At 37.5% G+C, this 15952-nt stretch overlaps 4 protein-coding genes across 5 annotated transcripts in view; all 4 read left to right on the forward strand.

The window, feature by feature from the left end:
- Positions 1 to 15952, forward strand: part of LOC131016908 (uncharacterized) — a 1184262-nt gene that overhangs the window by 404095 nt on the left and 764215 nt on the right. The window lies entirely within an intron of this gene.
- Positions 959 to 5021, forward strand: LOC131016863 (probable WRKY transcription factor 26). The gene is made up of 5 exons (XM_057945641.1): positions 959 to 1445; positions 1525 to 1665; positions 2455 to 2882; positions 3143 to 3301; positions 4182 to 5021. Exons 1-5 carry the CDS (start codon positions 1206 to 1208, stop codon positions 4720 to 4722), a joined length of 1509 nt encoding a protein of 502 aa, XP_057801624.1. The 5' UTR covers positions 959 to 1205; the 3' UTR covers positions 4723 to 5021.
- On the forward strand, positions 6113 to 11406 carry LOC131016799 (coatomer subunit beta-1-like). Of its 2 annotated transcripts, XM_057945540.1 has the most exons (6): positions 6113 to 6295; positions 7044 to 9103; positions 9552 to 10061; positions 10161 to 10246; positions 10683 to 10889; positions 11173 to 11406. In XM_057945540.1, the coding sequence occupies exons 2-5, from the start codon at positions 7058 to 7060 to the stop codon at positions 10885 to 10887; spliced, it is 2847 nt and encodes a 948-aa protein (XP_057801523.1). In that variant the 5' UTR covers positions 6113 to 6295; positions 7044 to 7057; the 3' UTR covers positions 10888 to 10889; positions 11173 to 11406. The 2 variants fall into 2 exon arrangements, with proteins under 2 accessions (XP_057801523.1, XP_057801524.1); XM_057945541.1 differs by having other exon boundaries at positions 6116 to 6295; positions 10683 to 11406.
- On the forward strand, positions 13091 to 15587 carry LOC131016920 (peroxidase 5-like). The gene is made up of 2 exons (XM_057945723.1): positions 13091 to 13371; positions 14644 to 15587. Exons 1-2 carry the CDS (start codon positions 13156 to 13158, stop codon positions 15406 to 15408), a joined length of 981 nt encoding a protein of 326 aa, XP_057801706.1. The 5' UTR covers positions 13091 to 13155; the 3' UTR covers positions 15409 to 15587.

The following is a 15952-nucleotide window of genomic DNA, read 5'->3' on the forward strand; positions in this document are numbered from 1 at the left end:
TAAAGAGAAAATATTAATTGGATGAAAGTGGAGGACTCATGCATAGCTTTTCCAATAGTTAGTAGGAGTATTTTTTTTTTTTAAATGAATCACTTTTAAAGGACAAATCAAAATAAAAGATAAAATATTTTTAATGGAATAGAGGAAATAATATTATTATTTATTTTAAATTTTTAAAAAGCTAGTGACTTCTTGGTTAGAGGGAGTTTAAAACAAAAGGCCAAGGTTTTTTAACTTAGTTGCCAGATCAATATGTGATAGTATATGAGACGGGGTAGATTAGGCTATACATTTCTTTTAAAATAAGAATTATAAATTAATCATGAATACTCATAAATTTTATTGGAAATTCTTATAATTTAAAAATTAAAAATATTTTTAAATTTATATTTTAAAAGTCATTTTTATTTTAGCACATCCTAATTAGTTTTAATGCCGAGTATCTTCAAAATTTATCAACACAAATAATTGATGATAACTTCTTGAAATTTTAGTTTCAGCTCAAGTCATATTATCGATTCCCCTCATCTTGTTCCCATATATTATATGTTAACTGTAATTATGATATACTTAATTAATTAGTTTAAGTTTAACAAATCTACAAACTAGAAGGTTGAGTCGACATGTGGCTAACATATTTGCCTTCCCCTCCTTTTACGGATCTCACCTATCAAATCTCCAAGCATATTTCTTGGCAAACCATAGCATTCTCAACTTAATTTCTTCACATTAAAGTAATGTTTATCTCAACTTAATTTCTTAGTTACATTTATTTCTATATATTTTAATTATCTTAACGATAAGTGTACGGATAAGCATGCTCATGTAACTAACCAATTAAACCAATCTATCACATTGTACGCACATACACACACCTCATTATTTGATTAAATAAAATTTTAATAATAATAAAAAAACAGATAGCTAGCTTTAACTTTTTGTATATATATCCAAAGTGAAGGCTTGTTAGAGAGTGGAGTTGAGTTGTTGAACATAATTTCATAGTGGTTTAGTTTTCTTTCTGTCCAAGGTCAATCATCCACGACATGCAATCACAGTATCAATCCGATCTGTAATTGAAGAACCCTAACTAATTAGGGCTTCAATTTCGTAGATTGATACTGTGTAATCATATTGTATATCAATTCAAGGCATGAAGATTTGTTGATTATGTATTGATCGTTGATTAATTAAGATCCACATCCATGGCTCCGTTCATCAAGGAGGAGGAAGAATTTGATTCCATTAATAGCAATCCAATTTCGATCACCATCGCCGAGAAGAGAGCCGGCGCCAGTATTGCAGAGCGACGCGCCGCCAAGTGTGGTTTCAATGCTTCCAGTGTGAACGCGGCGGCTCTATGTCCGCCGCCGTATTTCACCGTGCCGCCGGGCCTCAGCCCGTCGGCGCTGCTCGATTCTCCGGTCATGCTGCCGAATGCTGAGGTGGATATTATTACTTCACTCGCTCTCTTTTTGCATAATTAATTAGCAATTAATTAATTTGCCTTGCATTTCAATATAGGCACAAATGTCTCCGACAACGGGAACATTTCATCCTTTACCGATGCATGAGGGCTTGCGGCAACTGAAGATCACTAGCGCTAGCAACGGGAAGAAGACTTGCTCATCAGAAACCAATTCGATGTCCGATAGTAATTATAAGGTACATTTTTAAAATTTTGAGTTTGAGATTAAACATATGAATTGGCTTTTTTAAAGAAAGGGTTAATGGTAGTTTGTACTCATTCTCAGTGACGTTTCATATGTTCGCCCACATTAACGCTTTTGTGGTAAATAAATTAATGCTCGACATGCTCGACCTCTGTAAATCTAGCATTAGTGGTAAATGCACCACTGCTCAAGCATTCTTAGAAAATGCTCGACATACTCCACCATATTGCGAGTCGAGTATCAGCACAAAACACACTAACACGATATATTAATGTCAAGCACAAAACACACTAACACGATATATTAATGTCAAGCACAAAACACACTAACACGATATACTACACCATCATCAGTGTAAAATACACTAATGCTCGGCATATAGATTGGAAAAAAAAATCCTAAATGAATATAATCTATATATTTTGTAAAAGTGAGTATTTTTTTAAGTTTTATTTTTCAGAATAGGTAGATACATACATTGGCGATCTAGGAATTTAATCATGACCAGACTAGATAAAATCTAGGAATTTAATCATGATCAAACTAGATTTTTATCGAGATTTCATGACCAGGCGGATCTAAATAATTTTTTTTTTTGAAAATAATAATAATAAAAGTTGGGTGAATTATTTAATCACTCATCTAATCTTATATATCAATCTTATCTATCACATCTACCAAACCAAACGTATCATGAGAGAATGAATATAAAAGTTGTGTTAACTAAGCCAAAATGTATGATTTAGTTTAGTTGAATAAATTAGGTATGATGGGCATGCAGGAGTTTGAACATGGAAACAAGGACTATGTAGAGAGCAGTGAAGTGATGATGTTGGATGATATTGAGAAGAAGAATGCGCAGAAAGAAGTGAGCAAGATGATAAATTCCGAAGACGGATTCTACTGGCGGAAATACGGGCAGAAACACGTGAAGGGAAGCGAGTACCCACGAAGCTACTACAAATGCACCAACGCAAACTGCCCCGTCACCAAGAAGGTGGAGCGCTCCCACGACGGCCACATCGCCGAGATTGTGTACAAGGGCACTCACAATCACCCCCAGCCCAAGCAGATGCCGATCGACGTCGTCGACGATGTTTCATCACTATCATCCTCCACGCTCACCGCTGCCTCTTCATCTAATCACGACTTCCCCGATCCTCCCGACCGTGAAGTGCCCGATGTTGAAGCTGAGGCCGCCAAGAAAAGGTACTGGAACAATTTTGCATAAATATATGAACATTTGTAAGTGGCACGGATTTTAATAAATGTTAGATAAAGTGTATTGTGAGTGAACAAGGGGTCTCACTTTATAAAAATAGAGATGAAAAGTAAAAGGATTTTGGTGGGATAGTGTACCAAAATAGAAATGTTCATGTTTTTGTGAGACGGCCCGAAAAGACAATATGTTCATGTTTTGTGATACGGAGTGAGTATATATCATTGTGACTGTTGTATTGGTTTTGTAGGAAGAGAGATAGTGAGATGACGATGGCGGCTGTGCCGCGATCCACCGCACGGGAACCTAAAGTGGTTGTGCAGTTAGAGAGCGAGATCGACATTCTTGAAGACGGTTATCGCTGGAGAAAATACGGCCAGAAAGTCGTCAAAGGAAATCCAAATCCCAGGTATTATTAATATATGCAAATCCGATCGGATGAAAAAGGAGAGCAAAAATATATGTTCATTCTTTTTTCACCATTTTCACATATTTATTATGATAAAAATAAGATAGAATATTTTCTCGGGCACCTCCTATTCGTTTATTTTCTTTTCAATGTTGGATGATATTATCCTTTGCATGTGAAAATATTTTTTAATATTTTATCGTCTTTTTATCTCTAGTAAACATATGATCAAAAAAATTAAAGGAGAAAAAGATAATATTTTGAATGACTTTTTTAAGTCATAACTAAAAGGGTAAAAATGAGATACTAGGTACAATTTTGAAGGATAAAATTAAAAAAAACCTATTTTCACAAAATATATAAATTACTATAATTTAGGATTTTTTTTTACTCTTATATATGTCGTACATTAATAATTAATTCATTTTGTAGTGATGTTCAAGTGCTCGACACTCAATGATCGAGTATGTCGAGCATTAGTGGATATTCTAAAAATGTTCGACCACTGATGCTCGACTCGCGAATCGAACATATCGAGCATTGGTACATTTATCACTGATGTTCGATTCACAGAGGTCAGAGCATGCCGAACATTAATTTATTCACCATAATATACTAATGCTCGATTCGTAGTAGTCGAGCATTAGTGCATTTCCCACTACTGTTCGACTTGTATTGGTCGAGTACATCGAACAAAGTTCACGATTTAAGTAAGAATAACTTTGTCATTTCAAGCTCAAAATGAGTAATTTTTATAGTTTTCTTTTATAGTGAATACATGAACTCTATCAGTAAAAAACACATGCACAGCCACATTAGTTGATCGTCGATATGCATGCATGCATATATTGATGTTGTATGGATATGTTTAATGAATCAGGAGCTACTACAAGTGCACGACGGCAAATTGCCCAGTGAGAAAGCATGTAGAGAGGGCCGCCAACGACATAAAATCGGTGATCACAACCTACGAGGGCAAGCACACACACGCGGTTCCTTCGGGCAAAAGCGGCATCAACTCGGACGCGGCGGCGGCGAATCCGGCGCCGCCATCAAGAGCAGCAGCAGCAGGCAAGCAGCAGCTGGTTCAAGATTACTTGGACAGAAAGCCAATGTTCAACTACTCTAGCGGAGGAGATCTCAGCTTCGGAGCTTCTTCGCCTTATCCACTCCCCAGCTTCCCTCCCTTCCACTCCATGCCTTACGCCTCTGCCCTTGCCTACTCCAAGCTCTACCCCGAGTATATGCCCATGCCAATGCCCATGCCCATGCCCATGTCGATGCCCATGCCGATGCCGTCGTCGTCCCCGTCTTGCATGCCTCCCTTCCGATATGGAGGGGAGCCGCAGCTCAAACCAAAGGAGGAGCATGATCAATTGTATGCTACTTGCCTAGCCATACCCAATAATGGAACCATGTAGCTGCACACACCTTGCTACCTCCATTTTAGTTTATTTAATTGGGGTTTTCAACAAATTAAATTGGTCATCTTCATTTTCTTTTCTTTTTCTCCTAATTTGTTGCTAGCTAGCTAGTAGCTACTATTTGTTTTCACACCAGGGAATATCGATCTAGGATACATATATATAGAATTAGCTAGCTAGCTACGGCAGCCTACATTTATTCATTCATTCATTTCATTCTTGATGCATGGCTTAGCTTGATGATTAATTTGTAACCATCAGATTTGGATTTAGTGGAAGATTGGTTTGGCTCTGAATTGTCTCCTATGGTGTTTGTCTTGTTTTCTCACACTATATGCTGTTCGCATTCACAATTAATACAAGACAAATAAGGGTGTGGTCTCTTTGATGAAAAAGGGTGTACAACATATATTATAATTTTCATCATTTTCACTCTTTTTAGATGTTTAGTATAATGGATAGTTTTTTTTTTTTTTGCACTACAACAAAAGTTTGCACTAATAACGTGCATGAGGTTTGGTAGTTGTTATACGTGTCATAAAAAATAGTGACATTTGATGGTGTATAGTTAATCACAAAGGTGTTTGATAGGGATTATTAGGTTAGATAGATAATATTTCTCACAATTTCTGTCTATTTGATAGGCTATCTCAATAATCTTTCAGGCCCGCAAAAGAGGTGAAGTCCGCACCAAAAACACTGTAGCCTTTAGATTATACATCCGTCGCACCCCGCGTGATCAGTAATATCACTTTGAACAGTAATTGAGATTAGGTTTTGTGTTTCCAATATGTATATATTTCGATTATACATAAAAATGTAAGTAAATTTGTTACATTTACAAATGTCACAAAATACTTTTGTTATAGATAGATGTAACAATATATTTTTGCCCCATGTGTATGTGAATGTGTTGCGCACACGCTCATAAATATTTTTACATTTGCACATACAAATATTATTATATTATTTTAACTATTACTAAAATCATTTTTTCAAACAACTAATTATAAATTCTGTTTTATCATAAAAAATAGTTATGAATTAATTCACATGTTACAAAAATATTACACTTTTACATGTCACAAAAATAGTTACACCTTTGAATATCACTAAATTCAGTGACATACCTTTATATTTGTGAAACGTAGAATAGCTAACCAATCATAAATATCACAATTTTATTTAATTATATTTATAAATGCCACTATTTATAAAAAATCATGTCACCGTTGAAACATTTTATTGTAGATTGTAGTAACCTTTTGGAATTGGGTAAAGGTTTGTATGCATAATTCTTTGAGTACCAAAATGTATTGTGTAAAAGAATATGGGGGCCATAAAATAAATAAAACTCTACTTAAGCGGCTTTCATTTTTTTTAGTATCGCAAATAGAAACGCGATGATGCACTAAAGAAAATAGAAACGAGAGAGAGAGAGAGAGAGATAGAGAGGAGAGAGAGAGAGAGAGAGTGCCGCAGATCTGAGAACTCAGCAGTGATTTGTGATTGCTCATTCCTTCTGAGCGAAAACCCCATTCGCCATCGCCCGTCTCCGATCCATTACTCGGTAACTTGGTTTCCATCTCGTTCCGTTCGATTCTTCCATCTTGTTCGTTCTAGATCTGAATTGCCTGCCATTTCCGCCTTTCTCTGCGATTTTTTCAGTTCTTCTAACAATTTCTTAGTTTGGTACTTAATTATCGACTCTATTAGCCGCCGATTTGATTCCGTGTTTGTGTACTGTGTTTGGATATGTTTGTTGATGCGTGAACAAACAATAATGGATCTATGCGATGAGGTTGATGATTTTTTCTTTTGCATTTTATGTTACTTGGAGATTCAATTTACGGGTTAAAATGGTGGGGGCGTGTGCTAGTGTGTTCTGATATGCTAATGGATTATGCATCTCTGAAATTTATGTTAGTCAACTTTATTGGTTCAATAGTTTCCTGATTATGGTTTGTGTTTCTGATACTGATACTGCTTGTATGGTGCATTTGCTCGGGCAATTATCTTCTCCCTTTTTCTAGGTTGTAAATAACTTTTCAGATTGCCAGTGTTAGGTTCTTATTTCTATAGATCCTCTATCAACTGTGGATGTGGAGATGAATTGCACTTGATTGAACACACTAGTTGCTCCGTAGTGAGCTAGATTGAACCAACATCTGAAAATGCCGTAGTTTACTTTCTCTACTTATGCATTAAGTCAATTCAGAAGGCTGAATGATCATTACACTTGAAATATATTTCATGCATAAAATATTGTTGAAGGTCTTGTTATTAATTAATTGAACAATTGAGCGTGATTATACCAGATAGCCAGTGCCAAATGGAGAAGACGTGTTCTTTGCTCGTACATTTTGACAAGGGCACCCCGGCCCTTGCGAATGAGATCAAGGAAGCACTTGAAGGGAATGATGTTCCAGCTAAGATTGATGCCATGAAAAATGCTATCATGCTTTTGCTAAATGGTGAAACCCTGCCTCAGCTTTTCATCACTATCGTGAGATATGTGTTACCCTCTGAAGACCACACCGTTCAGAAACTTCTCCTGCTTTATTTGGAAATCATTGACAAGACTGATGGAAAGGGACGTGTATTACCAGAAATGATCTTAATCTGCCAGAATCTTAGGAATAATCTTATCCATCCTAATGAATATATCCGGGGTGTCACCCTGAGGTTCCTTTGCCGGCTCAATGAAGTGGATATCATCGAACCATTGATACCATCCATCCTCGCAAACTTGGAGCATAGACACCCTTATGTTAGGAGAAATGCCATTTCTGCTATATCATCAATTTACAAACTCCCAAACGGTGAGCAGTTCTTGGTTGATGCACCAGAGACTATTGAGAAGTTTCTCTTGACAGAGCAGGATCAGTCAACTAAGAGGAATGCATTTCTGATGCTTTTTAACTGTGCACAGGACCGTGCTATTAACTACCTGTTGACCAATGTCGACAGAGTATCAGATTGGGGTGAGCTAATGCAGATGGTTGTTTTGGAGCTGATCCGGAAAGTTTGTAGGACAAACAAGGCTGAAAAGGGGAAATATATTAAGATCATCATATCTTTATTGAATGCTCCTTCAGCTGCTGTTGTCTATGAGTGTGCTGGAACCCTTGTTTCGTTGTCTTCTGCTCCAACTGCTATTAGAGCTGCAGCCAACACATATTGCCAGCTTCTTCTTTCCCAGAGTGATAATAATGTTAAGCTCATTTTGCTTGATCGCCTGAATGAGCTCAAGTCTTCCCACCATGATCTTATGGTTGACTTGATAATGGATGTCCTTAGGGCACTGTCTAGCCCAAACCTCGATATCCGAAGGAAAACACTTGATATTGTTCTAGAACTGATTACCCCTCGCAATGTCACTGAGGTGGTTCTTACTCTGAAGAAAGAAGTCATGAAAACTCAAAGTGGGGAGCTTGAGAAGAACGGGGAGTATCGCCAAATGCTCATTCAAGCAATCCATTCTTGTGCTATAAAGTTCCCTGAAGTGGCAAGTACAGTGGTCCATTTGTTGATGGATTTCCTGGGAGACAACAATATTGCCTCTGCAATGGATGTTGTCATTTTTGTTAGAGAGATAATTGAAACCAACCCTAAGTTAAGGGTTTCTATTGTCACCAGGCTTCTGGATACCTTTTATCAAATTAGAGCAGCTAGAGTTTGTTCCTGTGCTCTTTGGATTATTGGAGAGTATTCCTTATCTCTTTCTGAAGTTGAGAGTGCTATTTCAACCATAAAGCAGTGTCTTGGGGATTTGCCCTTTTTTTCAATCTCCGAAAATGAGGAAGCTGCTGATTCTTCAAAGAAACCCCAGCAGGCTTCCTCGATCACTGTTTCATCTAGAAGACCGGCTATCCTTGCCGATGGTACTTATGCAACTCAAAGTGCTGCCTCTGAGACTGCTTTCTCTGCTCCAGCTGTAGTTCAAGGATCTTTGACCACTGGGAACTTGAGATCTCTTCTTCTGACTGGTGACTTTTTCCTTGGGGCAGTTATTGCCTGCACCCTAGCAAAACTCTGTCTAAGACTGGAGGAGGTTCAACCTTCAAAGGTTGAAGTGAACAAAGCTTCAAGCAATGCCTTGTTGATTATGGTCTCCATGCTACAGCTCGGGCAATCTTCAGTTCTGCCGCACCCAATTGATAATGACTCTTATGACAGGATTGTTCTTTGTATAAGATTGCTGTGTAACACAGGGGATGCTGTGAGGAAGATTTGGCTGAAGACTTGCCGCGAGAGTTTTGTCAAAATGCTATCTGATAAACAGCTTCGTGAAACTGAAGAAAATAAAGCTAAGGCTCAGGTTACTCATTCACAACCTGATGACCTTATTGATTTCTACCATTTGAAGAGCAGAAAGGTAAAAAGATGCATTTTTCATGTTCTATATGTTTATTTTGTAGTCTGTACAAGAGTTTGCTGTGCACACTTTGTTTTGTTCCACTACTTACTTTTTTGTGTGTCTTTGTTTGCTTGTGTCTCTTTATTCATGCAATGCTGCATAATTGTTGGTATGAGTTCATCTGTAAGCTCTCTTTACGTAGTCTCTCTATGTGCATATATTGGAATAAACCCATTCTATATGTCGTCAATTTCTTTATACTGGTTCTTAAATTTCTGAATGCATATGGTTACTAGTTTCATGTAGTTATATTACCGTGCAAATATGCTGGTACTGGACTTTTCTATACTGGCAAGAGCATAGGTGTCACTCACTATGACTTTGCTACAATACAATATGTTGCTTGTTCCGTGTAGTTGATTTTGGATAAGCTGTTTACGTCTTAACACTATTGTGTAAATTCCAGGGGATGAGCCAGCTGGAGCTAGAAGATGAGGTCCAAGATGATTTAAAACGTGCTACTGGGGAATTTGTTAAGGATGCAGATGATGCAAATAAACTCAATCGCATCATTCAACTCACAGGATTTAGTGATCCAGTATATGCGGAAGCTTATGTGACAGTTCATCATTACGATATTGTCCTGGATGTCACAATTATCAATAGAACAAAAGAAACCCTTCAGAACTTGTGTTTAGAGCTAGCTACAATGGGTGATCTCAAACTGGTTGAGCGTCCTCAGAATTATACTTTGGCCCCTGAATCAAGCAAGCAAATAAAAGCAAACATTAAGGTTTCCTCTACTGAAACTGGAGTCATATTTGGAAATATTGTCTATGAGACATCAAATGTGCTCGAGCGAACTGTTGTTGTACTCAATGATATCCATATTGATATCATGGACTACATATCTCCAGCTGTTTGTAGTGATACTGCTTTTAGGACCATGTGGGCAGAATTTGAATGGGAAAACAAGGTATTGTTAACACATTTTGTCTATCTTTCGTCTGTTTTCCTTTTGCAATCATATTTTTTTATTGTGATATAATTGGTTCCTTCTCTTTATTTGTTGCAGGTTGCTGTAAACACCACAATAACAAATGAAAAAGAATTCCTTGATCATATTATCAAATCAACCAACATGAGATGCCTAACTCCCTCGTAAGTAATTTTATGGTCTCCGATTTGTTTTCTGCTGCTATAATTCAGAATTTGGCACTGCTTAAGAGGGTAATTTGATTGAGCTGTTGCCGATATCAATACTGGCTGAATTGACAACCCTGCTATCAGACGCACGATCTTATTTTCGTTGATGATGACTTTTTTGTTAGAGAGGTGTTGAGCAATTGGGTTGGCTTTTATTGAAATTATTTGAACATGATTATATCCATTTCAATCAGACAATGCAGTCCTTTCTATCTGATCCAGGAAATACAAGCCCAATATAATATCCAACAAAGATAAATATGTTCTTCAATTTGTTTTTATTCAACAATCAGTCTTGTATCGACATCGGTTATATTTTACTCTATTTCGCTAGTGAAAATCTGGCTGGTGGCTCATAATACCTTTATTGTGTTTGCATGGTCATCCCCAGTTCTGCTTTAGATGGTGACTGTGGATTCTTGGCTGCTAATTTGTATGCAAAGAGTGTATTCGGGGAGGACGCTTTGGTAAATGTCAGCGTTGAGAAGCAGGCGGATGAGAAGCTGAATGGATATATTAGGATACGGAGCAAGACTCAGGGAATTGCGCTGAGCTTGGGTGACAAGATCACTCTCAAGCAGAAGGGAGGAAACTGATGGTAAATGCTATTGACCTTTTCTCTTTAGGCGTAAATGTGCAATGCAGCATGTATTCAGAATCGACAGTGGTAAAGATCATCTTTCAAGTGCAACTTACTCTTTCCAGAATCCAGCTGCTATAAGAAACTTTCGTCTCGAGATCTAGCAACACACCTTATAGAATTTCCGGCTATGTAAAATCCACATAAGGGCTGTTGTTGATCGGCTTTCTCATAGCATTGCCCTCTTTCTATCTTTCTTTATCGTTTGTTTAATTCAACTCTTTCGTCGTATGATGTTCAGGTTGTGTGTGCAAGTATTTCCGACTCATCGATGCTCCTACGGGAAACCACTGTTGAGAGTATATGTTTACCTTTGGCACTTGCGCCTTGTAGTTTTTATGCGGGATGCTACACAATATGAGACAATTAGACTGTATTTAAGTTGTATTCTTTTTGTAGAGGAGATTGGGAAATGATTTTGGTATATGTACCTTTACCTTCACCTTTAGGTCAAGATTTAGTTCAAGCTCTTCAATTTGGTGTTCTATATATTTTCAGTTTGCAAAAATACATTCAGAATCTTATTGTATTGCTTCCCATCTCTGAGTGTTGGTCTTTGGGAAGTTATTTAACATAAATAAATATATGAAATTTGTTGTATGATTGCCTCAATGTTATCTTGTTCCTTTTGATTTTTGGCCAATATAATCAAATTTAATGGGGTGTAACAGCAAAAATCTGGCCCTCTCTGTCACGTAGAGATATTGTCCCATAGATCTGATCTAGATACACAAGTTTATTTCCTTTTAAAGCACATTATTAATCAAATAAAGAATATATGTAATCTAAGTTCAATTTTTTATTTAGTGTCCCTTCAAAATATTTGTTTTTGTTGCGATACGTGCACCTAACCATTCAAAGGTTGATAATTTTGACTTTATGTTGGCAAATCAATATTTTTAAGGGAAAAAGAGAATATCAAAGAGGAATAGATTAAAAATTTGCAACCAGTTATTCTTTATACAATATTATTCCACTTGCCTTAATTGCATATTACAATAATGCAATGATAATGCTCTCCACTTACTCGAAAAAGAAAGATACATCCCATTCTTTGATATTCAACATCATGAACCCATTGAGTCTCACTCACCTCGTATGTGAGTTGTTAATTTGTTCGATACTTCTTCCGTTCCATTACAAACAGGGGCGGATCCAGGAATTTTGTTGGGGGGGGCTGAACTTGCACGGGGATTCGGGGGCGGTAGCCCTCGGAAAAAAATTTTGGGATATAATATATAGTAATTAATAAATAATTGTTTTTTTGTCATTAGATCAACAACAATAATAAAAACCTACAATAGTTTCATTCATTACCATGTCTATTACATTACAAATAATCTACGAATAGACACTTGGCGAACCCGAGCTAGTAATTGTGGAAATAATAAATAATCACCTGGCCCAAAGTTGATCAATGTTGAATTGGGAGAAATTATTTCTCGGATCAAGACACGCCATGCATCTAAGCAAATTAGTGCTAGCTTCGGAAAACCGAGTGTTTAGCTCTTGTATTGTTAGATCAACAACCTAAAATATTAATAGAGTATTTAGTTTATTATTAGTGCTAGCTTTCAGTCTGTCCCGTTTGTATTTCTTAACAGAGTATTTAGTTTATTATTATTTTTAATTTCTATATTTAAAATTTATATAAAAAAAAATTCAAAATTTGGGGGGGGGGCTCTAGCCCCCCCTAGCCCCCTGGATCCGCCACTGATTACAAATGTCCCACTTTTTACAATGAAATGTCTCATTATAAATATCTCATTCTTTTTTTGGCAATATATTTTCTCTCTATATCTAATATATAAATAATTTCTACTAACCCAATTTATCTACTTTCTACATATTTCTTAATCTTCATGTTCAAAATTAATGAAACATTTGTAATGGAACGGAGGGAGTATATTTTTCAGTTAGACCTCACACTAGATTCAAAATGGAAGATAACAAAACCGTGTTGACAAATATATATACCCCATCTTATATAATTTGAAAATTACAAAATCGACCATAAAAAATGACCTACATATATATAGCACATAAAAAAAAACTCGTTTTCTCCATAGCATGCATATAAGAATTGCAAGTTGCTTACTTGGACACACGTCCTAACATAATCACTTGCATGAATCCCCCTATATAAATTCACCATCACCTCTACTCAATAAATCCATCATCACCTCCATATTTCTTTCACAATCACACATATATATCATCAAGAATGGGTTCTTTCTCAATCATGGCAGCAGTGATGCTCTCTTGCTTCCTCGTCTTTGTCTCCGCCGTTTCCTCTGCGCCACTCACAGTGGGCTTCTACAGATATTCTTGCCCACTTGCCGAAGCCATTGTCCAAAAACACGTCAACAAGTTCGCCTCGCGCAACCCCGGCCTCGCGGCCGGCCTCATCCGCCTGCATTTCCACGACTGCTTCGTCAGGGTACGTTAGTATTATATATCCTACACACCCAACGTGAGCATTATCGTCTTAATTTTACTAAGGGCGCGTTTACTTTGATGGAAAATGGTGAAAATCTTATATTATTGCTCATTTTCCATCATTTCCACGTGTTTTGTAAATTGAATAATTTTCCTCAGACAAAGTGGAAAATAAATTTAGACAACTCCTTTTTCCTCGTTTATTTATTTGTCCCCTAAAAACATGCATAATTTGTCATTGTAGTATGCCTAAAAACATTAACTCTCCATTTTCGAACCACAATCTACTCACACAAAGTGGAGTAAGAGGATTTTTTAGGACAGTAACTTATGTTGATTTGAAAATTAGGACAAAAACTTTTGGACTTGTAAAAATAGGATAGTAATTTTTTTTAGAGTAAAATAGGACACTAATTAATAAGCGTCGTAAAAATAGGACATTTCTCGGCCGATAATTGGCCGAGAAATGTCCTGCGGGTGCAATACTCATTAATTAGTGTCCCATTTTACTCTAAAAACAAATTAGTGTCCTATTTTTACAAGTTCAAAAGTTTTTGTCTTAATTTCCAAATCAACCTAAGTTACTATCCTAAAAAACCTTCGAACTCCACAAAGTGGGACCTCTTCTCCACTCACACATACTCACCGTCTCACTTAATATTTTCTAAAATTCGTGCACCACACCTCGTATTTTTGGGGGGACAGAAGGAGTATATATTAATTATCATGTCATAATATTTTCTCATATTTTTCATTTATATAAGAGCTCTCTTTGATGGAAAGAATGAAAAATATATACTCCCTCCGTCCACAAAAAATAGTTTTTTTTGCCATTGTGGGATGTCCACAAAATTAGTCTATTTCTATTTTTAGAAACTATCTACTTATCACATAATGGATCTCATTCTCTACTCACAATACGATTAATTATCATTATAAATACTATTTTTTAAGTAGAACATTTTCTCCACTCACAATACAATAACAATTTTTATTAAAATTCATACCGTCCCTTATTAGTAGTATTATTTTTTGTGGACGGAGGAAGTATATTTTTTCACATTTTTCCTACTTTTTTCATATATTGTCTTATGTGGATAATTTTCCCTAAACATAGATTTCTTTTGTCATGCATACAGATTTTTTCCTCTCATTTTCGCTTTAATTCATAATAATATTATCATAGAATACAAATATTACCCTAAAGAACATGAGATGAAAAAATAATGCAATAAAATCATTTCATCTTTTCTTATCGCTCATTTTCTCATAGGGATGCGATGCATCGGTGCTGCTGGACGGGCCGACGTCGGAAAAGGAAAGCATACCAAACAAGGGAAGCCTCCGAGGCTTCGAAGTGATCGACGCCGCAAAAGCCGAGCTCGAGCTCCGCTGCCCCAAGACCGTCTCCTGCGCCGACGTCCTCGCCTTCGCCGCCCGCGACAGCTCAGCCAAGCTCGGCAACATACACTACGCCGTCCCCTCCGGCCGCCGCGACGGCAGAGTCTCCTCCGCGAGCGAGCCCCTCCTCAGCCTGCCGCCGCCGTTCTTCAACGCCACCTCCCTGAGAGACAACTTCGCCGCCAAGGGCCTCTCCCTCGACGAGATGGTGACCCTCTCCGGCGCCCACTCCGTCGGAATCTCGCACTGCAGCTCCTTCTCCAGCCGCCTCTACCCGGCGGCGGACCCGTCGATGGACCCGAAATACGCCGCCTTGTTGAAGGGGAAGTGCCCTAGCCCTAGGCCTGCTTCCGCCGGCAATGCGGCGGCGGTGGACCCCACCGTGGATCTCGATCCGATCACGCCGGATTGTTTGGACAACAAGTACTACGTGGGGCTGAAGGCGAATCGCGGGCTTCTGACGTCGGATCAGGTGCTGCAGAGCAGCCCCCTGACGGCGGGGCTGGTGGCGGAGAATGCGAGGAATAATGGTGTGTGGGCGAAGAAGTTTGCGGCGGCGATGGTGAAAATGGGCGGCATTGAGGTTCTCACCGGGAAGCAGGGTGAGATCAGGAAGCAGTGCCGTTTTCTCAACTGATTAATTTATCATTTGTTTTGGTGCATGTTTGAATATTTTTGGACTTCAATTCTTTAATTTTCTTGTAACTTTTGTTCGTACCTACGTTTTCATGTGTGGTTGCTTCTCATTAATTCATTAATGTACTCCTCTTGAATTGCATGGAATAATCAATTTTGGATTATTCACTTTCTTCAAAACTATTGCGACTTTTTAATTTCCTTTTTTTTTCCATTACAATTGGTAAGAAAAAGATGTAAAAGCGTAATATAGTAATTTAATTTGAATGCATATATTTATATGCTACTTTTCCAACAAAACAATATATTGGATTAAGGGATCGTTTACTTTCAAGAATTATCTTTAATAGATAAAAATAGTAAGACACTACAAGAAAACACTATTCCAGTTGCGACCAAGCCTAACGACCGCATCATACGGTCGCTAAAAAAGTGGGTCTAACGACCGTTTTTTCGTTCGTTGGAGCCGCAATTTCTGGTAGTGAGACTAATTAATCTCCATGTTTACTTGATTGAAATTGGCTCTTGATTCATTTAAGCTAATT

The sequence above is a fragment of the Salvia miltiorrhiza genome, chromosome 3, assembly GCF_028751815.1.
Source record: "Salvia miltiorrhiza cultivar Shanhuang (shh) chromosome 3, IMPLAD_Smil_shh, whole genome shotgun sequence".
In the NCBI taxonomy this organism is placed as follows: domain Eukaryota; kingdom Viridiplantae; phylum Streptophyta; class Magnoliopsida; order Lamiales; family Lamiaceae; genus Salvia; species Salvia miltiorrhiza.

Excerpts from the sequence above, each read along its gene's own strand:
- LOC131016863 (XM_057945641.1), top strand. The coding sequence starts at position 1,206 with ATGGCTCCGTTCATCAAGGAGGAGGAAGAATTTGATTCCATTAATAGC. Across the intron at positions 1,666-2,454 it reads TGTCCGATAGTAATTATAAG|GAGTTTGAACATGGAAACAA; the intron begins GTACATTTTTAA and ends ATGGGCATGCAG. Across the intron at positions 2,883-3,142 it reads GCTGAGGCCGCCAAGAAAAG|GAAGAGAGATAGTGAGATGA; the intron begins GTACTGGAACAA and ends TTGGTTTTGTAG.
- LOC131016799 (XM_057945540.1), top strand. The coding sequence starts at position 7,058 with ATGGAGAAGACGTGTTCTTTGCTCGTACATTTTGACAAGGGCACCCCG. Across the intron at positions 9,104-9,551 it reads ACCATTTGAAGAGCAGAAAG|GGGATGAGCCAGCTGGAGCT; the intron begins GTAAAAAGATGC and ends TGTAAATTCCAG. Across the intron at positions 10,247-10,682 it reads ATGAGATGCCTAACTCCCTC|TTCTGCTTTAGATGGTGACT; the intron begins GTAAGTAATTTT and ends GGTCATCCCCAG.
- LOC131016920 (XM_057945723.1), top strand. The coding sequence starts at position 13,156 with ATGGGTTCTTTCTCAATCATGGCAGCAGTGATGCTCTCTTGCTTCCTC. Across the intron at positions 13,372-14,643 it reads TCCACGACTGCTTCGTCAGG|GGATGCGATGCATCGGTGCT; the intron begins GTACGTTAGTAT and ends ATTTTCTCATAG.